The 22,289-nt window shown below is 51.7% G+C and overlaps 1 protein-coding gene across 5 annotated transcripts in view; it reads left to right on the top strand.

Moving 5' to 3' along the window:
- Positions 1 to 21,012, top strand: part of ASTN2 (astrotactin 2) — a 358,876-nt gene extending 337,864 nt beyond the window's left edge. For all 5 annotated transcript variants that reach the window (XM_087752526.1, XM_087752527.1, XM_087752528.1 and 2 more), the window contains 3 exons: positions 12,089 to 12,189; positions 13,442 to 13,625; positions 20,104 to 21,012. In XM_087752526.1, coding sequence (XP_087608652.1) covers positions 12,089 to 12,189; positions 13,442 to 13,625; positions 20,104 to 20,341 — 523 coding nt within the window. In that variant the 3' untranslated portion in view covers positions 20,342 to 21,012. The remainder of the gene's footprint in view (positions 1 to 12,088; positions 12,190 to 13,441; positions 13,626 to 20,103) is intronic.
- The last annotated feature ends 1,277 nt before the right edge of the window (positions 21,013 to 22,289 follow it).

Genomic DNA, 22,289 nt, shown 5'->3' with positions numbered 1-22,289 from the left:
GCAAAGTAACTTGGCTGAGATCCCATAGTTCTCAAACCAAGAGACATTCCCAGCTCCAGCTTGTCTGCCTGACACCAGCCCCTGTGCTGGGTTGTTTCACTTGGGATGTGTGAACAGCACAGCTGCTGCCCTGCTCCAGTCCGTGGGCATTGGCCAGGCTTCCCTTCTCAATCGACGTTGCTAGGATAGAGCACAACCAGGGTAAGGTGTGATGCTAAGGTGTAGGAGCAAGGGCAAGTCCCACCGTCAAACGCAACAAGTCTCCTGGACCAGTAGTAGAGATTAGAAGGTCTCCTGGACCTGGGCTGGTGGGGCAGGGATGGAGGATCCATGTGTTAGCTCTAGCTGCAGAGGAGGCAAAGCTGCTGGGAGTTGCAATTCTTCCACGCAGAGGGAAAAGCAAGGGAAGAAACCTGCAGGGAGCGATGCCTCCGGAGCAGCATTTGCGGGAGAGCGGGGCTGGTTCCACATCTCCGGACGCGTGCAAGCATGGCCACCACAACAACAAGGCACTGTCCCGAAATGCAGGGCAGCAGGTCTCCGGTCCCAGCAGAGGCCTGCTGGGGGTAGCAGGGCTCTCGCTCTGGGCTGGTTGGCTGTATAGCCATCATTTCAATAAAGAAATTATTAAAAGGGGGTGGGGGGGGTGGGGGGAGGAGAAAAACCCAAAACATCTGTTTTACTTCAAATCAGGGAAGATTCCTTTGGTTGCAAGGAACATGTAAATCATGCCGGGCTGGGAGATGTACATAACCCTGCCTGAAAGCTTCTCTGCACTTCAAACGAATTCTAATGTGCTTACTGGGATTTTGTTTTTATTATTTGTTTTGGGCCCCCCCCGCCCTCACCCTACCCTCCACCCTCCCTGTCTGCCTGCTGGAGCTGTGAGAATCTCCCGCCCACTGCCAGCCCCTCACCTCGCGCCCCCTTGATTCGGGAGCCTCGGGGAGTGGGCAGCAGGCAGTGAGCAGCGGGCAGCGGTGACTGCAGACCTTGCTGGCGTTGTTCTGCTGGGGCTCACTGGCATGCAGCATCCCTGCCTTGCCACCGTCCTCCACCCACGCCGTCCCCGTGCTGACATTGCGGGGCTGTTGCAGGGACTGTTTGGCTGCTCTGGCCACTCCTGCAGCCCGGCACAGGGTACAGATACGTCTCACTTGGAGGCTGGCACATTTGAATCCTGCCAGGGATGCTGCGAGTGTGGCGAGCAGAGGCGCCCCCCTCCTCCAAGCCGTTCCCTTGTGTGCCGTTATTGTTGTCGTGCTTTGTTTTGCTTTGTTTCATGCGGAGGGTGAAGCTAGGGCTGGCCAACGGTGCTGGGGACAAACCCAACAGAGATGGATAGATAGATAGACAGCCTCTGCTCATAGAGGGGCATGTCCACCTCCCCATGCCAACCTACTAAGGTGACTTGCCCTGCACCAGAGGGACCACCCTTGGGGCCGAGGACAGGCTCCGCTCCCTGTGGTTGATGCAGCCCTTCGCCTTTCTTCTGAGGCTGTCGAGCAGGAGGCCCTATTGTGGTGGCTTATATAAGAACAGTCAGCTATCGACTCGTTTGACGTGGACCACCCACTACTCCTCAGATGACACTGTCTTTTGAAGTCTCTACCAGCCTGGGCTGGATTTCAACCAGCAGCCCAGATGGAAGCCAAGACCCTAGGAGGATGAGAACAAGCCCTACCAAGGGGATCTCCAGGGGTAGCAAACTGTGGAGTGTCTGGTTTTTGTTTAGAGTGACTGTGGGGTTGGGAGGGGCAAACGTTTCCCAGTTTGCCAAGGGTCACAACCTTCCTCTCCCCCCATCTCCCCAGGGCTGGCGATGGCCAAGCTTTGCAGAGCATTGGTAGGTTGAATGGCTGGTATGGTTAGCTGTGAACATTTCCATTGTGGAGCTCACTGCAGGGGTCCAGGGCCTCGCTTGTCTCTCCTTTCTCCCTGGCACAACTGGAGGAAGAGTTTGATTTATTCCCTCTCTCCTTCTGAGCAGCCTTCTCATCTCCTGCAGCTGCGGCCTCCCTGAGCCCTGCTGTCTCTTCATGGAGGACGGCAGCCATCCCAGGAGTAGCCCAAGGAAGGCACTAAAGTGATGTCTCTCTTTTGGGGCACGCAGGACTAATGCTTTCAGATGAGGCTGAAAGCCACCCACCCATAAATCCATGCAAAGACGACAAGCAAAACCTCAGAGTAATGACTTACCCCTAAACACGTAACCTTCGCAGAGCCAGGGCTGGAGGCTTCAGGGTGTCTGTGGCTGAGGGAAGAGGGTCAGGGTTGTCCCAGACCGAAGGGGAGAGCAAAAGGTATTGCAGTGGGAGGGAGAGAGGCTGCGGGTGCTGCATGGGGATACCCCGGCCCTGGGAGCAGAGGTGATGGTGGCAGGGGGCTTGTGGAGAGCTGGAGGCATTGATGGGCATTGCGGTGCCTGTGTGAAGGTTGCAGCAGGACATGTGGGATGCAGAGCCTGGGGAAAGCCCTCCTTGGCCATGCTGCACCCAGGACAGCTCGATCCATCACCAGCTCTCACTGACACTCTGCAGCCAGAGTGGGACGAGACCCTGCAGTTTGCAGCCTCAGGCGTCAATCTGAGCCGTGGCGTGGGGGGAATTGTTCCAGCAGCACAGGGAGTTGGAGGCAACTCGTTTGACCTTTGTCCAAGGGCTTTGTTTGGGATCTCCTGGTGAGTCCCAGCAGAACAGGGACTCTGGTGCTTGACAGACTGACGTAAACTGCTTTGGCTTACTGGAGACAAAAGCACCAGCTCATAGTGGCTCAGCACCACCTCCTTCTGGTTCTTCACTCCACCAAAGGACATCAGAATTCACATCCTTGCCAGGCAGAGGCAGGGAACACCTTGCCCCAAGCCCTGAGATAGGCAGTGGAGATTGTGAAGAGCTGGGCCAGTTCTTGCTGCGTTGCCTTTATAAGCACATCTGCGAATCTTCATCCTCCCAGCCAGCAGGATGAAAGCAAGGACACAACTGCCAAGAAATACGGACCTCAAACACCCTCTCTCTCTCCTCCCCAAAGCTGGTAATTCCATAGTGATCCTGTTTTTTCTGCCATCATCGTCTCCTCAGAGTTCAGGTACCATTCCTGTGGGACACCCTAGAGGGTCTACTGGGCATCTTCAAGCTTCTTGCTCCTTGGAGTGCGCCTAGGAGCTACAGCCCCAGGGTTGCAACATAGGCTGTGTTAATGTTATCTCATGTCAGGGCAGCTTTTTTGGGTGTACTGTCCTGCTGCCACGCCAAGGAGCTGTTCTCTCATCCACATCTCGTCTCTGTCAGAAGCTTTGTGCTGTGCAGCAGCCCCTCTCTGCAGAGAAGCTTGCTCTCCTCTTCCTTCATCAGTGGTGTAAAGCTGCTCCTGAAAGGATGTACTCTGAGCATGAGCCATGCACTGGAGAAATAGAAACCTTATCAAGGGTGAGGGTTGAGGGAGTAATTATCTACTCCTTGCCAGTGGTTGCAAGGAGCAGGGGTGACAAAGGAGGAAATCTGTAAGGCAGAGAAAAGGGCAAGGGGGGACAGGGGACATCACTGGTGCTCTCAGCCCCGGGACGGTGAAGGCACCCTGGGGATGCAGCAGTGAGGAGGCCTGCAGTGACAGTGCTGCATCTTCTGGGTGAAACCATGGCCCTGCTGAAATGGGCTGGCATTCTTCCCTCATTTCCAGTGAAATACGTTTTCGCCTAAGGCAGTCTTGGCACTGCTGCTTGCAAGGTGTCCGGCTGGCAAAGGGGCTCCTTGTGGGATCTTGGCCCTCCAACACAGGTATCATTCAGGAGCAGGGCTCTAGGGAACAGAAGGTGGCCTGTGTATCAAGGCCCTCTTTCACAGCCATGGCGGTACTGGGAATCGCTGCTTTGGTGGGGTTTATTGACAGGGTTTCGAGGGAAATTGAAATGTTGCAGCTGAGGCTGGGAAGGTGAATGTCCTACCGGGGATTTCTCTAGCAAGGAGGCAATGGATCCAGGCAGTAGCAAGAAATGGTCAGGATTTTTAATTAATTTCTTTCTCTCCCTTTCATCCTTTTTTTGGGTCTTGCTTGACAGGGATGTGAAACAAAAAGAGATTGATGAAGTGATGAAGGAGCGAGAGCTGAGCGAATCTGCGTCGTAGCTTGGCTCAGGCATGCAGCGTCTGCCGTGCGGGCAGAGGGGAGTCAGAGGGACCAGCACTCACACCTTGTCCACTGCAGGTTTTAGCTCTCCATGGCAGACAGAGGGCAAGCCTAGGAGACCTGGAGCAGCATGGTGTGCTGACCCAGTGCCGTGCAGAGACAGCATTTCAGTGCCATAAGTCATGGAGCAGCATTTTCCCGTTCCTCGTCTCTCAAGCTGATAACGACTGTAGCTGAGCTACCTCGTTTGTGCTACCTGGGAATTGACCTTGCATGTAGACATGCTCAGCAGTCTCCTATGAGCCTCTCCTCCCTCTTGTCATCTCCCCAGTACCACCCAGCTTCCAGGGGACAGCAGCCACTGCGTGAGACAAATCTGGGTGCCGGGTAGGAAGGCATCTGATACTGCTTTAGTTTCTGTGTCTCTTGTCGTGCAGGGGTGCACGGCAGCTGTGGGGTTTGCGGTACATGGAATGGGTGCTCCAGAACCTCTACAAGCACAGTGGTGGGATGCCGTGGCACCAAAGTGGCACTGTCGCACACTGCATCCCTGTAATGTAGCAGCATTAAGGGGCCCTGCCCTCCTCCCTGGCAGCTCCCGTGAGAAGTACCATGCTCTCAAGTAATTGGGTTTGAGCGTGGACATAGCATCAGCTGCAACTCAGGCTAACCTTGCAGTGCGGATAACCCTGGGTGACTTTCCCAGGGTTGCCACAGAGCAGAGATGGACCCATGGCTGTGCAAGCCTGTCCCCAGCCCCACAGCTGCTCCACCTGCCCTCACTGTCTCAGAAATCAGGTTTTCTCTGCCCTTTTCCTGAGCTCTCCTTGAGCAAGCAGCCTCTTACTCCGCAGAGCAGCCTGTGCTCTTCCTCCTGCCAGGCATATTTGATGGACACTGTTTTATATGCTTCCAAAAGGCATCAGACACCTGAGGCATGTTGTGGCAGGTACATTTATTTCCCTCCATCTGACAACTGTGGTCTGGTACTGTTGGGAGTCATCTGTTGAAGGATAACGATTAGTCTCACAGCATTTGCTGTCCTGGGAAAAAAGGTGTGAATGGTGAGAACAGTTTACTGACAGCCTCATGTATTTGTGTAACGGCAAAGCTTCAATACTCTGGTGTGGCACCAGCATTGCTGCTAACCTGCTCCTCCATCACGCTGATGGGAGCAAGGTCAGTTGTCACAGATGGTTAAAGGAAGCCCAGTTATAAAAGGTACTTTTCTTCCGTGGTAGAACTGTGAGAAGAGCTTTCTAAAAGATGGGGTTTTTTTCAAGATGGCACTACCCATCCTATGGATATGTTCCCTTATTGCAGTATAAGTTGTGCGGAAAGGCAGAGGCAAAAACGATGGCAATGCAAAACAGAAGGTGTTGGTCCTTTTGCAGAAAAGGTATGATACATAAGCAGCAATTCGCTGGGTGGTGGTAGTAGGTTGGTGTCACCTCCCTCGGTGCCTCTCCCCAGCATGCAGCCGGCACCGAGCTGCTCAGAAACTCTTCTTCCACGACGAGCTGCCCCCTCTGCACTGGCAGAACCTGAGGTCACAGTACAACCCCTTGTCCCCAGCCCTGCCCCACATTCCTGCCAGGCTTCAAATGCCCTGACAGGAGCATCTGATTGCTGTAATACTTGTGACAGTGCCAGCCCTGGGGAGACAGCACGAGGACATCCACTGCCCTGTAAAGCTTAGCCCAAATCCCAAGCCTCCAGCAGGGCCTCTGGTAGGGATGCAGCGTGGTCAGTCCTGTGCCGGGGCACCAGCCCACCTCACTGTCTGGCACCATGGACATGGGCTTGGCATGAGCAATCAGCCTGAAGTCAGGGCCCAACAAATAGACCAAGAAATCCTCTCCTTCCAAAAACTACTCCCTGCTCATTGCCTGCTTGGTATTTGCCACAAAGACTGGGGAGGTTGTTCTCATTTACCTTTCTTAATTATTTCAAATCACAGAGTCACCAATCAGCTAAGCTGCATTCCCGCGGCTTGTGTAGATGGGCTGCTTTTTATTTGATTTGATTTTTTTTTAAACTGTAATGGTTTCTGAATTGGGAATGCTTGCACTAAACACACACCCCTCTTTCTGTGCTTGCCCAGACTGCTACTGGCAGGTGAGCCCTGCTCCTGCTCCATGGCCATCAATGAAAGCAGCTGGGAGGCTCGGCAGGAGATGTACGAGCCCATGGTGGGGGAACAAGTGGGTGCCCAGTGGCCCCGTGGACCACGCACACCCCATGGCATGTGGCTGGGGGTGAAACACCCACAGCTTTGCTGCACCCCGCAGCCCCCCTGGGCTCCCCCACCTTGCAAGAACAGTCTTTCAGGGAAGCTATGTAAATTTATTGATGTTTTTAGCAGCCAGGAGATGCTGAGATGAAGGTCTGTTGCTGCTCTGCTGTGAGTATTGGGACAAAGAAACACACACACCATCTCAGCCTCCCATCCTCCAGGCTGTCTCCAGCAAGCTCCTCACCTTGGTGTCTGGGAGCTGAAGGTACTAAAAGACTGGGGGAGGACAGTGTTTGCTCATGGATCCCTTGAGCACAAGGTTGTGCACAGTGCTGTGTGCAAGGAGTGTGTTCACACCCATGTGTGTTTGTGGCACCAGTCCTGGCTGCTCCACTCTGCACATGCCTGAGGCCAGGCACAGCTCGAGCCTTGCCAGCCCCAGGTCCCTCATGCCCAGTCCCTGTGTTGAGATCACCAGGGAGGGTGAGGCAGGGATTGCCAAGAGCTAGTCCATTGAGAGCTTTTAAACAGAGGCCTCTGAATTGTTTTTCAGCTGCAGCAGGAAGCAAGAAGGGCTGGCAAAGCAAGGGTGTGATGTGTGTGTGTCAGCACGCTGGACCAGCCTCAGCAGTGCAGCGCTTGTTGCATGCGAGCCCAGAGACCCCGGGGTGTGCAGAAGGCACGGATAAGCCGTGACCGACCAGAGGGTGATTGCAGGATGTACACATAACACCGAGGTGATACAACCTCAGCCAGGTCAGGATTTGTGTTTTTGTGCTCAGCATCACGGGTGGTGGTACCCACGCTGCCAGGGGAGAGAAAGAATCCATTACACCATGTGTGTGACACCGGCCAGGTCTGCCCTGTGCCGAGCTCCTGGAGCAGCAAAACAGTCTCGTGGCCGCAGGAGCAAGGCGCCAAGCCCAGGCCTATCAGCCAAGCTTAAGCCAAGCCCTACTGGCAGGAGCATCTTGTGGTTGCACCACTTCTTCGGAAAGCATGAGACCATATTTCTGCATGATGCTGGACTCTGGAGCAGCATCTCTGCACTGTCCCCCATTTATGTGGTGCAGGGGTCTCCTTAGCACAGGCTGGGTTTGCCACACAGCCATTGGTTTCGGATGCAGCCAGCTACTCGTAGACACCCGATTACTTAGCATGGGTGTTTGGCAGCTGCAGGAGTGCTTATTGGACTCCTTATCGGACCCTTTTCTCTGCAGCCCAGGCAGCCCATTTGTGGTACAGCATCTCACTGAGCTGCTGCACAAACCCAAAGGCTTCAGGAGGAGCAGTGCATAAGACAGAACAGAAATGCCTATGGTATCGCTGTAGGATATAAAGAAATCAGCCACTGAGCTAAGGAGCGGCAGACGCAGAAGTCCTTATCTCTCTTCCCGCAAATAAGGATCATGAGTAAAGCACTAAAACATCATAAGCATCATGAGAGGGAGTTAAAAAAACATGAGCCGATGTTGTTGTCTATAAATAAATAACATGTTTTGAGGTTTCATTCTCAGCCTTATGGTTTCGTGCCTTTAGAATTTTGTATTTTGGGTTCTTTTTTTCTCCACATTGAGAAAGGATAGAAACATGTTTTTCTGTGTTTTTTTTTTTTTTTCTAAACGCAATTGACAGTCTTCCACAATCATTGGATTCCAGGAACTGAAGCTATAACACCCCCCTCCGCTTTCTCTTCCTCTCCCCAAGAAGCATCTTGAGCCTAGTGATAAAATCCAGGCTTCAGCCAACGTTGGGTGGGGTATCTACAAAGAAGTTGTTGACATTTCGTGAGGCCACATGTTAATTGCTTTCTGTCTCTCTCTACAAGTTTGTTCGGGTCCCAATAGGTTTGAATTTAGTAGTAAACATTTAAGCGGCATTACTTTATAGGACTTCATACACTGTGTTTTGCTGCAGAGGTGGTAGCGTTTCCAGGCATGGAGGGGCTGATCTCTGCCAAGAGCATATGTGCATCCAGTGGTGAAATGCTCTTTGGAACCTCTTTGGGCAAAATATATCTTAGTATTTCTAGAAAAGCTAGTGTTCAGGTATGATCTTACAGAAAGCATGGGTGAAAAAGAGGATCAGCTGTGAGGCAGTAGCAGGTAGCCCCAAGCCCCTTTGGAAAACACAGGGAGAACATGAGAAAACATCATGGAGAAGGTTTATTGCTAAACAAAAAAACACCTCCAGGTTATGAAGGAGGCTCTGCCAAATCGTAGCTACCATATGGCATTCCAGGTTGTCTGACATGGTGTCATGCAGTGAGTGTGGGTCTGGGACCTTTACCTTTCTGGCTTTGACTTTATCCCAGAGATCCTCTGCCTCGGGCAAAATGCTCAGAACCACTCTTCGGCCTCATTTGTTTTTTCATAAATTATCAGGGTTGGCATAATCAGGTGCAGCTCCATCATCATCTGTGGGGATGCTGCTCGTTTTGGTCCTTGGCCCAAAACGCTGTATGTGGATATAAGTATGGCAGAAGAATCTCCACGTAGCATTGCAGAGCTGGACTCCAGCCCACCACGTGCTCTGTGTAGCTCCCACCTTTAGTCGTGCTCACTTTGATTTTCCCCTTACTTGCCATGCAGACATCCCTATCCCTCCCGTGCAGTGGTGGTCCCTCTCCTCGTGCCGGCTGCCCTCTTTGTGCCCTGTTGGGTCCCAGACTGGTCCGGTCCCTGCCGGCAGCTCCTCGCCTGCATCCGCCAGGGGTTTCTCTTAGATGCAGCAAGCAAGATCTGCCTGTTAATGCCGGCTTGACACTGAGCCGTAGATCTTTGCACACTTTTCTCTTAATTGTCTGTTTCCGGGAATAAAAGAAAAAAATAAGCCCCAGCACTCTGTGCAGTGCCATTAACTGGCCATAAAAGTGTTTTGCTGCAGAAAGGCTGGGTGGTCAAGTGGTTTGAGAACAAGATTGGAAACCATCATCTCCTGAGTTTCCAAACTGCTCATGTCACTGAGCCTCTCCGGGGCACGATGCTTCACCCCATATGTCTCTGTTTACCATCGGTAAAACAGCTATTAATACTGATGTGCTTCAGGGTGATCTTTTGGACTGTAATTAATGTTAAAACCTTCTGAGATCACTCACTGGAAGGAGCTAGAGAGGTGCAGAGGGCTGCGTACTGCCAGGGCTGCCAGCTTCCACCAGAGCTGAATTTATTGGTGCTGATTCCAAAACATCTCATTCAGAGTGAATGAAAATGAAAAACTTTCCTCTAAGGTTCTTGAAAGAGGACTGGTTTCAGGTGAGGTAAAGCAATTATTTGTTTTCTCAAAAAAGAATTTTTGACCAGATCAAAATCGCTTTGATTCTGATGTTTTTCCATTTACATTTTGGGGTTTTTTTCTTACATCATCTGAAAAAACGATGAACTGAAGGGCTTGTTTGTTGATATATATTTTTTAACCCAGGCCTGGCCAGTACAGATTCTCTTGCTCTTGGCAGCTGAGTGGCTTTGTTTCTGTGTGTGCTGGGGAGAGGGGAGAAGTGCAGTCAAAGGGCTAACGCAGGTCTTTAACATCGCCCAAAGGGATGGATGTGCTTTAACACCCTGCCAAGCAGAGATGCTTCCTCCTGACCCCACTGGCAATGGAATAGGTGATGTGGGCACTAATTGCTGAATATTACAGTTGTGTTTTGATAAAAGTCTGCCATTTTTCAAGGAGAGTGCTCTGGCACTGATTGCCTCAGAGCTAATGGAGCCTTACTGACTGAGCCACTACGGGCAGAGCAGAGGTTACACATTAGCTGTGCTCACCCATTTAAGAAAGAAAACACAACAACACAGCCACTGTGGCTAAGCAAGTGACCCCAGGATGGGGATGGAGACCAACTCGCAGCAGTAACCTGCTTGTTAAACCCTCTTACTGCTTGTTGTGCTTATGCTGATGAGCAAGAAGAGCATTGCCCACTGCTGAGCACCTGGACAGGCAGCAGGACTCCTGGGGTCTCTGCCCAGCTCTCCCACTGCAGAGTTCCTTGTCTCGCTGGGGCTGAGGTCCCCCCACCCAACACTGGGTGCCCTGTTGCTGTTGCTTTCTGGGCCTGGAAGGAGGGGGATTCATGCTGCCAAGCTGCAGAGACACATACCTTACCTGCTCACAGCAGGAGACTCCTTACTCACCTTGAACCCCTCGTCTGTTGAAGGGAGGAGGAGGGACAGTGGCACCTCCAGGATGGGTTGCAAAGCCCTGAAGTTAGACTCCTGCCCTGAATTCGATATTACCCTATTGCTCTGTTGCTGTCCCTTAATTATAGCGGGTGAACAGCCTGTGTGTGGTACTTGTGAAGTTGCACAGCGCGGACATCCTTCCTGAGATGCTCCCACTCTGAGCAACGTTCCTTGTAAATTAAGGAAAATGATGTCATGCCAAAGAATTAAATAGCATCTCCTTGGGTGAGCTCAGCGTGTGCGTCCCCTGCATGCCCCAGCTTTGTGAAAATGGGAGTTGTCCCTACACACAAGTGGGTTCCTTGGCAGTCTGCTGGCATCCTTTCAGGCAGCAAGTATTGTTAAGGAACTAATGCTAATTGCATGGAGAGAATGTGTCCTGTGCTGGGAATTGCTACCGTGCAAATGTCAGCTCTTATCAGCTGCATGTGGGGTGCGTAGGGCCATCAGGGAGGAGAGAGGGGGGCTGGCAGTGCTCGTGTGTGGGGTGAGGAAATTGCTTCTGTCCCCGTTAAGGATGCTACGGAGTTAGGACCATTCCTTAAGTAAACAGACTGCAGGGTCGCAATCCCATTTAAGCTTCAGCTGCTTTTATGGTACTCTTTGCACTCACTTGCAAGAGCTGCTCAGTTTTACCTTAGGATAAGGATCGGGGCTGTGTTATTTCTCGGGAGCTGGGTACCCCGCAACCAGGCATCTCAGACCTCCGAGGGGTTCAAGCCAGCTCCTGCACTTTGTCAAAGCCAGCTCGAGTTTCCGTGCCTGGCTCAGAGTGAATAAATATGAACTGATGCCTTTTGGGAGACTGGACAGAAGATTGTTGCCCCTGCTGCGAAGAAGCATTCTCATTTTGGAGCTTTGATATTCTGACCAGGACTCTAGGCTCAGCATCCCGGGATGTCCCATGCAGCCACAGCCTGTTTATTCAATGCTTCATCCGGCACAAAAGCCATGTTTTAGTGTTTTACCATCAGATGCTCTCCATTAGCTTCAAGTGTGAAATTATCATTCCCACCCCTTTACCAACCCCACCCTGGTGAGGAAATGAGAGAGAAAAGAACCTCAAGGGCCATTCACAGGATGTGTACGAGCTGTCACTTGTCAGCACAGAGCCTGCTTACGGCAGGAATTACTGCTCTGCTCTCAGGAGGGCCGGAGAGGACCGGCTTGCAAATGCCACAGCGTTATAATGTTTGCATCAGTGCATGGCAAAGCAACCCCAGAGATGTTTGCATCCTTTCGCAGTCACGCGGCTGCAGGGTGCAGCCCCACAGGGCTCCCAGGGACATCGGAGGGAGAGGAAACACAGCTCCGTGGATGCTGTGTGGGGACATGGTGGCCTGTCCCCCGGCCCTGGCTCCTTTCCCTGAGTGCTCTCCTGGTCTAAGCGTGAGATCATCTCACGTCTCCTTGAGATGCCAAAACTGACTGACAGGAGCCTGGACCACGTTTTCCTTTCTCTTGTGAAGGCCGGTTCCCATAACAACGTGGCGGTGTGGGACCAAGGGATAAAGACACTATTTTCCTTTTCCTTCCTGCCTTCCAGATTTACCCTCTATGCGGTGGATACACGAGGGAGACACTCAGAGCTGAGCACAGTCACCTTGAGGACAGCCTGCCCACTGGTAGATGACAGCAAGGCAGAAGGTCAGTGTTCAGGCGCTTCGTTTTCCACGACAGAAGACATTTCCTGCTAATTTTGCTTTTCCTTTATTCATTGTACTCCTGCAAGCCCCTCCAGTCCCTCCTCTCCCAGTGTGAAGGTTCCTGTAAATTCGCCCACAGGCACAGGGACGTTAATCTGGTGAGGGGTGACAAATTGCAAGAGTGTCCAGTAGCAAAATCCCCTTGGCTGGGCAGCTGGTGGCTCCCATGGTCCTGTGCCATGCAGCGCCATAGCATCCTTCCCCGCGTGCGGCCGTGGGAGCTGATAATGTGCGTTTGACACACATCCCCTTGAAAAAGAATGATCTCTTCTTTCAGAAGCAAGAGAGGCAGCCCTCGCCATGCCGGGGCAGCGAGCAGTGCAGGATACTGTTGACTCTGGGTGTTTAAAAAGATGCTGGTGGCAGATGGTTCAATTCTGAAACAGAAACAACAATAAAAGCCCAGCCACTTTTGCACATTCGCATTTTCCAATTTTGAAACTGATCCCATTTGTTCTTATGCCCAGAGTGCTTGGCTGCTTTCAAATTTAAAAAGATTCCTCTAAGTGAAAGGCAGGTTACCTGTTTTCTTTCTTGCTTGCTTTCTATTTTGAAAAGCACACAAATGAAAGTTTTGATTAATGCTTTGTTCCTTGTTATTGCTAGGCATTCCCAGGAAAAATGAGCAGAAGACTAAAGAAAAGGAAGGAAATGGAGTTTTGTGTGTTTTTAATTTCCAAAAAGAGATCCTTTTCTACAGCAGAGAGTGCACCCTCTTGTTTAATATATCTGAGCTTCTCTAGTAGATACCCATAATGATGATGTGCTGTATTTCTGGCTCAAGTACCATCTTGTTATCAACAGTGTCATATTATTCTTACCCTTTAGCATCATAGCTGTGCAGTTGCTTTTGTTTTGGTAAATTAGGGAAGAGCCTGCCTGCCCTACCTGGGAGGATAAGGCTGCATCTGCCTGTGCTGGCAGCCTTCCTCCACTCCTTCTCCCATTCCTTCATGGAGCATTGCTGGAGTCTTTGGGGCTGCTCTGCTCATGCAGGGCACTTGCTGCAGGATTAGCCTGAGGAATTGCTAAATGCTTGCCAGGTCGCTAAACCCTGCTGCAGGCAGCCCCAAGGGACTGGCAGGCATCCCAGGTGCCTGCCCCTCCTGCCAGCTCTGCCAAGGGCTTCGCTCCTCCTCCTCTGTTAGCACCTTCTGGCTCTTCATTAATCCCATCTCCCTGATCCTTTCCAGAGATAGCTGACAAAATCTACAACCTCTACAACGGCTACACCAGTGGGAAGGAGCAGCAGACGGCCTATAACACGTTGATGGAGGTCTCCGCTTCCATGCTCTTCCGAGTCCAGCACCACTACAACTCCCACTACGAGAAGTTTGGAGACTTCGTCTGGCGCAGTGAGGATGAGCTGGGGCCCAGGTACCTGTCCCTTCCCTGTGTCCTCCCCTGCCCCACCACCTGAAGCACCCCTCTGCTTGGCCACTGTGGAAGTGAACCTCATTACTTTCTCCTCATAGCTGAGAGAATTTCCCTTCTGGTGTTCACCAAGCTGTCCTGCCATTCCCCGGGACTGCCAGGTCCCAGTTGGTCTTTGGGTAAATGTTTATGGGACATCTAGCAGCTGGGTAGTCTTTCGATGAATGCTTGTGGGATGATGGGACATCTAGCAACCAGCCTGAACCAGGCTGGTAATACTGTGGATGAGCTGAGTGTGTTGGAAAAGCTGGGAGGGTGAGGGGCAAAGGGTGTAAATTAGGCCTGGGACATAGTGAAGGATGCCAGCGAGCACACAGCACCTCATCTGTTACCTATATACAGCTTTATGCTAGAAATATTTTCTCTTCACTATACATTTGATGCTGTGAGGAGGGCTGGGAGAGAATTGCTCCTGGGAGTATAAAGAGCAACCTTTCCAGAGAGACTGCATCTGCAAACCCCCAGTGTACAGTGAAAGGGGTGGTAAGACTCAAAGAGATCACAGCTCAGGCATAACAGGTCCATGGACTACATTGCATTCAGGGGGCTGGCAGTGTCCTGGCAGTGTCCTGGCAAAGGCCAGACTGCCACCCAGCCCCTTGGGAAAAACTCAGCAAGAAATGCTCAGAAGTAGCTGCATCCCTCTGGACATCTTGAGGTCTCTTATAGGATTCACATAACCTTGACCTGCTTTGAAGTTTTTAGAGACACAGTTCATCCAGCATCCTATCTAACATGTTGTTCTCTGAGAAGCTGAAGCAGAGGAAGGTGGAGGATCAGGGTCTTGCAGTCCATGAATAATTGGAAAAGATTTTCCTTCTCTCCCCCCCTGCTCCTATTTGCTCATTGGACACGGCCGAGAATCTGTCCATAATACCAGGATGACAGCTCCTCACAACAGTTTACACCCCTCCTTGACATAAATCCAAGCTGGCTGGGGCTTGCCCTCCTCCAGAGATGACCTTGGTCATAGTTTCTTTGGTAGTTCATTAGCCTCTGGCATGGAGCCACTCTCATTCTTCCCACTGCCTTCCTCCTTCTTTGATGACACTGCAGACTTGTTTGTCCTTCTCAATTGCTCCTTTCTCTATAAATCCCTGGCAACCATCAGCCTCTTCTTACACATCCTTATTTCCTCCATTACTTGAGATCCAACACACTTACTGAAGGATGCTATCTAGCCTGATACCTACATCAAGCCGTGAGATTTGCAAGGTGACATTTAAATTGCCCATATTGCTCGACTCTATACCAAGCTACATCTGGACTCAGTGGTCGATTCAGCTCCTGTCTGTCTTCCTCGCTGAGCGAGATGAGCTCCTAGCAGTGCTTGTATGCCCCTGTTCTGCACTTGAGAAATATGTGACTTACAGCCAAGGAGAAGCATCTATAAATGCCGCGGCAGCCAGTGCCAGGCTCTTGACAAGAGCAAAGCTCTGCCGTCCAGCCTTGCTTCTCAGGGAGCCTGGACAGAAACAGAGGCACTGACGTAGCGGGAGGCGAGTGAGGCTTTGCCAAGGGAGGCCATCTTGTAACACGATTTTAATTGACGGACTGTTCTCCTTCCCAGGGGGACATTCATTTTCGTACCTTGAAATGTTTATCAGATGAGCCTCAGCTTCACAGTAAATGTTCGCTCATAAAACTGAGCGACAAGAGGGAAGTTGATTGCCTCCATGTAATAAATACATCACACTGGAGTCCTCGTGAGCCCAGTTTCCATGAAAGCCACAGGTTACTGCAAACAGCTGCTTGCGAGAAGACACACTGACAGCCAGATGTCCCAACCAGACGGTTTACATTAAGGAGACATTAAAAACTTAGCTCATAGGTGGCCCTAAACCAGGACTTTCTGTGGTCAGCAGCATCTTGGCACCTGGCTTGCCTCATTCTGCTAGTCTCCTTTAGCAACAACAACCCCTTTCCTGCTCCCTCCATTCCTCTTGCAGACACCAAGTGAATCTCACAGAGTTAATTTGTTCCAACAAAACAGAAGAATATGTCTAAACCAGTGAAGGTTTAATGCTACTGTGCATTCAGACCTTTGGATCTGTGCAGCCAGAGTGCTTCCTGACACAGCAACAGGAAGATTTCTCTATTATTTTCTCTTACTGTATTTTTGGGACAGTCCTTTTGACCACTGCAAAAAGGGCCTGGCTTTTAGGAGGAGGCAGGACAAATAATTAAGTTAAAATCTTCCTTCCATGCCCCTACTTGTGGCTACCAGCAACAACGGGGTCAGGATGTGGCATCAGCCCAGGGCTCGCAGCATCTCCTTTGCTTGAGCAAGTCACCCAGGCAGGCAGCCGGGACAGCCGCAGGAGACGAAGTGCATCTCCAGAGCAGCTGCCTTCTGGTACCGAGGGGGAATGCAATGTACTGATGGGAGGCTGTGATAAGAGGCCATGGAGTCCTGGACTCACTGTCCTCTCAGACGAGGGTCTGACAGACCCAGGTCAGTTCTCAGTAGAGTCGAATAATCTGAATTTATGACAAAATCACCCCATATGGGAACACAGCAGCCAGGCAGCCACCCTCTCCCCACAGCAGTCCTGGGAAGATCATCCTTCCCTCCAACCCAGGTAGCATTTCTTTTTTGCTTCTTCGTGCTGGTTTGTTCTCCTGTAGCATCTTCCTCCTAGGTGAGGCAGGGCAGCGTCTTGCTGGCTCTGGATGTGTTTTCATCCTGCACCAGCCATCAAGGTGAGTGATCACTGTCACCTGTGCAGCTGGGGGATAAATGTCCCTGCAGGAGCACACCCAGGGCTGGGCAGAGCAGGAGGTAACGTGTCTCCTGGTCTTGGGCACATCCTGGGGCTGGCAACCAGGGACCTCAGTGCCCTGTCCCCTGTACAATCACTGCACTGCACTCCCTATCACTGGGGCCACTGGTTTGTGCACGAGCTCTTGGAAAGTGCCCTGGCAGCGGACACCCATCCCCCTGTCCTCTCCCCCACCATGCCACAAGGTACCGCAGAGGGAAGCAGCTGCGTAGAGCCATCACTGTTTTTAAATCCCCCTCTTCATCATTTATGACTGCGGCTGTGACCTCCGAAATCCACCACATAAGTGGAGACCAGAATCAGTCCCTGGCTGGTGCCGACTTAAAACCTGGCCCCTCCAGCGGGCACGTGGCAGGTGGGAGGGCACCGCTGGCTCACGCCAAGGTGGGGGCACCCCCAGTCCGGGCTATGGAGTGAGGGGGAAGGGAGTTGCTTCATCCCTTTGGAGGCTGAGAACTCGGGGTCTGGCCACAGGCAGCCATGGGAGTGACTCCCCCCTCGCACGCTCCCCTGCTGTCCTCTCCCAATTCTTGCCCTTTAATAAGGCAATAAATTACCGTTTCTGGCAGGGATGAGGTTGGTCAGCATTTAGGAAGATTTCATTTCCAGTATTTGAAAAGGTGGTCGTTCTGACCCGACAGCCCTCCACAGGGAGCACTTGGGTAATACCCAGGGCTTGATTTATGGTGCTAAATTGGCAGCCCAAGAACTGCTCCTGTAATTTATGACCCAGCCTTCACCAGAAAGCCTCTCTCTCTTTCTCACGCCTCCCCTCGCCCGCTCTGTCTCTCTTTCTCCTTATTTTTTTTAAGAGGGAACAGCTGACAGCTGAAAGCTAAATCTAACATTTACACATGACTTCATTACCCCACTAAAATAAATGACTCAAAGCGGTGAAACCCATCAAAACTGGGGCTTTGGCACTGAACACCAAAAGCAAGGGGCCTGTTTTCCCTCCCTCCCCATCACCCTGTCTCCTCCTTGACCACGGTGCAGTGTGTTTTCAGCATCCTCATAGGGCCAACCCATCGCATGCTGCATCCCACCCTTAAACATTGATACTTTCCTGGGGCCGACTGCATCGAGCACAACTACAGATGCAGCAGGTGGGTAGAGACCAGCTCCACAAGGAGCATGGCACCTGAGACATCAGCAGGTCTGGATGGGTTGACTCCTGGACTTCTTGCCACCTCAAGCTGCTCCTCACACATAGGAATGTTTGCCTGAATAAGAAACTTACTTAAGTATGTATCAGGAAGCAAGGACAACGTGGTGATATTTAGCAAAAGCCAGAAGATCATGGAAGTATGGTGGAGCAAGTAATGAAAATGGGAAGGTAGAGAAGGCCAAGGGAAATGGAGGCAAAGGAATGAGCAAGTTGCGCAGGGGAGAATTAAGAGGTGAGTGAAGAAAGCTATGGAGGGGAGGAGAGAGGTGAAGTGGTGAGAAGGGAGGAGAGGAAGAGAAGAGCTTGGCCAGCAGGCAAGTGTAACCTTGTCTAGGTTAGGGCCAAGTCGTGGTTACCCGCTGCTGGCGTTTGCCTCAAGGGCTGGTCGTGGCCACTCATTGTCACTCCTCTCCTGCTATGGCTGGGAAAGGCCTTGTGGCAAGCTGAGGTGGGAACCAATCTGAGGGAAACTCCGTGGGTTGCTTGGTTGGCCTTTGAATGGACAACTTCCCCATGTCAGCCCCATGGACACCTGTGCCAGAACAAGCAAATGGGCAGGGACAAGCTGGGGAAGGGGCAATGCTCCCTTTTGGCAGATTTATGATAAATAAGAGAGACCATGGAGCTATGGCCTTAGAGAGAGTTACCCTTTTTGAGGAGGAGGGTATTCTGGCTAAATGCTCTCCTCCCAAGCACTGTCAGCTCACATAAAAGTCCATCCTATGAGCTGACGGTGGGCCCTGTGCTTACTCAGCCGTTCCTGAAAAAAAAGGGAGAATCAGCGTAGATGTTAAGAAACAATTTCTCAGCGTTAGGATGGGTGAGCACTGGAAGGGTTGCCAGCTCATGGTTCTAAGAACAGGTTAGACAAATATTCATCAGGGCAGGTTGATCTCAGCAAGGAGATGGCACAGATGATGCTTTTTGGTCCCTTCCAGCACCAGTGACTGTGATTTGCTGGTTTGTTAACTGTAGTGACAGTTGCTACGGACTTTGATTTGCTGCTGAGCTTAGCTTTAATCAGTCAGTCTTTACTGAAAGCATCTAATGCTGTCGTAGAATTTCATAACTTCTTAGCGGCAGACGTCCAGCAGTGAAGGACCTGTTCTTGGCAGCATGTCAGGTCTTGGTGTGCAACGGGAGCACCAGATGCTGTAGAAGGTCAGGTGGCTGCTATGGAGAGTTGCATGAGTAGAGGTATTCTGTCAGAGCTGGGCACAGCTCAGCCCATGACATCATTATTATATACATGTGTGTACAGCTAACAAGGCTCAAATTGCCTAGTCAGGCTTGTCTTTATAGATTAAATCGATACATGGATACCAGGTAGTGGTGTCCAAGAAAGGCCAACTCCCTTTGCTCTTCCCTTCCGCTGGAAAGCTGACCCTGAGCCCATTACCCCTGGGGAGAAGCGGGGAAGTTTTCCACATGCAACCCTGGAGGAGCGGTGGTTTCCTACAGCCTTTCATCCAGTCTTCCCGCTGCGGAGGGAGAGGTCTGTAGCCAGCTGGGGATGTTGGGATGCCCTCTTGCCTCCTGCCACCACCTCTGCCCTCTGCTCTGGTGCTGGGGTGGCTCTGGCCAGCCCTTCCTTGACGTCTCATCCCTGGGTGCCTGCGGGTGTGCGGCTGCATTGGGCTCCCAGCGCTCTCCCCCCCAGCTGGGAGCTCACAGCCTGGGCTGAAACACCACTCAGCTTTCATAATCAAATAATCCTTATGTTTATGCGTCGCTGACTGACGGCGCTGCCCCTGACATATCATTATCAGGAATTTACATTCCTGCAGGAACTGCGAAATCCCCTAGCCCCGAATCCAGAGCTTTCCTGTGGCACCAGAGGGAGAGGAAATAATCTGTGATCTTGAGACTTTCAGACCACTGAAGTAAACCCTCTTCCCCTCCCTTTGTTTGATTTAGCACTTTACAGACTCCCATGAGGGGATTCTTGGTTTCTTACGGGTTTATTTTGTTTTGTCTTAAAGTGTTGTGCTTTTATTCCTTGCTCTGCTAGTGTCAGTCCTTTTGGGCCATTTGCCTCCTGGAGACTTGGGAAAACAGGAAAGGGAGGGCTGGGCTCATCAGTCAGGAGCAGTAAGGTGCTGGGGTTCTCACCAGGGTGCACGGAGGCCAACACAGGTGCTGGAGCCTGCCAGAAGCACATGGTGGTGGTGGCGACCATCTAGCCAGGGACACAGTGTCCCCAGGGTACCCAAGATGCTCTAGTGGGTCACACCTAAGGTCCCTCTAGCCCTGTTGACCTGGTGCTGTGAAATAGTAGATATACCCAGAACTTTTGGGCAAAACAGGGCTTCTCTCTGCCTGAAACAGGAAAGACATTGTCTTAGGCAACAGGTCTTGTCTGTTCTTGTCGCAAGACAGAGACGGTTGTAGAATGCAGGAGTCCTGGCTCCTGGACTCTTCTTTGCATTGCTCGCCCTGCTCTGTCTCTATCTCTGGTTGTCCCCTCCAGGAAGGCACACCTGATCCTGAGGAGGCTGGAGAAGGTCAGCAGTCATTGCTCGACCCTGCTACGCAGTGCCTACATCCAGAGCCGCACTGAGACCATGCCCTACTTGTTCTGCCGCAGTGAAGAAGTCCGGCCTCCTGGCATGGTCTGGTACAGCATCCTAAAGGACACCAAAGTAACGTGCGAGGAGAAGATGGTCTCCATGCTGCGCAACACGTACGGGGAGTCCAAGGGGCGGTGAGGGAAGGTGCGGGCCTGGAGCTGTGGGAGGCAAAGGGACTCCAAGGAGTCGAGGACTCGTGATGCACTGAGTGGCTGGTGGGTTTCGGGGTCGGGTGGTGTTCGGAGGGGGTGGAAGGGGACAGCAAGGCCAAACAGGACTTTCTCACGCAGATGGCAGAGAAACAAGAAATCAGCAAGTTGGACTTTTAATTTCTTTTCCTTTTTTTTTTTAATTTTTCAAGAGGGAAAAAAAAGATTACCTAATTTGACTCAGCATAAAAGCCTCTCCTTTTTAATCTTTTCTTACTGAATTTCCTGGACTACACACTCCAAAACTGTGGGAGAAGGAGATACCTGCTCAAGGCCAGGGCCAGGCAGAGGGGAGCTGCTGGGCACAGGGTGGCTGCCTACCTGCCTGCCCTGCCTGCCTTGCCGCTGGGCAGGAGCTGTGGGGCGAGGGGCCCCGGTGCTGTGGCGGCCGAGGACGCCAGTAGGAGGTGGCGCGGGTGGCCGGCGACACCGCGCTGCCAGCGAAGGTCCCGGAGGGGGATGCCAGACAAGTGCCGGGACACTGCAGGCAAGCTGGGCTTTTGTACCACTCCCGAGTCGACGGACCGGCTCCGTGCGCAGCCTTCGTTCGCAAGGCTCCCGGCAGCTTATTCTGTGCATTAAAGATTCATATTAAGTCCATCTTCGCTGCCTCTTTGGTGTTTCTTCCTGACACTGTCTCACCACCACTTGGGTGTTTGTAGGGTTTCAGGACCAGAGAGGGCATCACCGATGGCTGTCCCCATGCCAGGGTTGAGGGGCCGTATCTGGAAACCGGCGCTGACCCCAAGAGCTGGACGCATGGAGAGGAGGGGAAAGTGCAGCCTCTTTGTGTAGGGTCCTCTCCCTCCCCAACACCCAGCTCGGCCACTGGCCCCGGTGGGAGCTGTAGGCATGTGGGAAAGCCCAAGAAGGAAGCCAGGGGCTAAAAAGAATCTGGTTTCTTTTACTGTCAGATGTGGGTCAGGCTGGCCTGGGATCCCTGTGGGTAATGGATTTCTCAGCCTGGTAGCCAAACCAAAAAGCGCGGGAGAGTGAGGCGGGGAAAAAAACAAAAATCAGATCAGCTCAAAGCTATTGCTTTTTCTTTTTAAAGCAAAACAGCGAACCTGGAGGGAGAAAAGGGAACAGTGTGGGTTGAATGAATCAGTTTAGTCAGCCCAAAGCAAATAGTTTTGTTTAGTTTTTCAGGTTACTTAACCCCTTAATGTAAAAGCAAACAAGCAGGAGGTGAGTTTCAAAAATGAAAATGTTTTGAAACCAAACAAAGTTGCAGGATTTCATGTGGAGGAAGTTCAGCCAGAGACCTTTTTCTTCTTGAGCTAAACATATTTGCCTGATTTGCACCCACTCAAATAATTCTGATTATTTCTCCCTAATTGCTCTTCCCCCTTCCCCCCCTTTGGTTATGTATCTTCATTTGTCTTGAGCCATGTTGATGTTGAACATTGGGAAGACCTCCAGTACCTGGTCAAAGTCCCACTGGAGTTCACAGAAAACTTTGCCTTGATGTAACAGCCTGTGGAGCAAGCGTCAAAGCATTGCAGGTTGCCTGAGGTCTTAATTTTTAAGCTAAATCCTTTTTTCTGATGGAGAGGGAGAGGACAGTGACACTGAGGGATCTGGGCTATGGCCACTGTGTCACTGAGGCTTCTACAGCACTGAGCACAAGGGCCACGGAGGGACCACGATGCCATGTGTGTTAAAACCTCTCTCAGCCCCCAGCATTGCTGCTGCCCGTTAACCATCCCTTTGCCCTGGGATGGTGCCGTGGAGTTTGGTTGCCTGGCTGGTGGCCATGGAGTTTGGTTGTGGGGATGAAGGAGATGACCATGACTTGCTGCTGAACATAGACTTGGCATTTGTTTGGCCAGAGCTGCCAAGCCTCAGGGAGGCTCTCAGCACCCATCCAGCACCCC

The sequence above is a fragment of the Nipponia nippon genome, unplaced genomic scaffold (assembly GCF_047370975.1).
Source record: "Nipponia nippon isolate SJK-2023a ecotype South Korea unplaced genomic scaffold, ASM4737097v1 scaffold_16, whole genome shotgun sequence".
NCBI classification, from domain to species: Eukaryota; Metazoa; Chordata; class Aves; order Pelecaniformes; family Threskiornithidae; genus Nipponia; species Nipponia nippon.
This window is presented reverse-complemented; position numbering and strand designations above follow the sequence as displayed.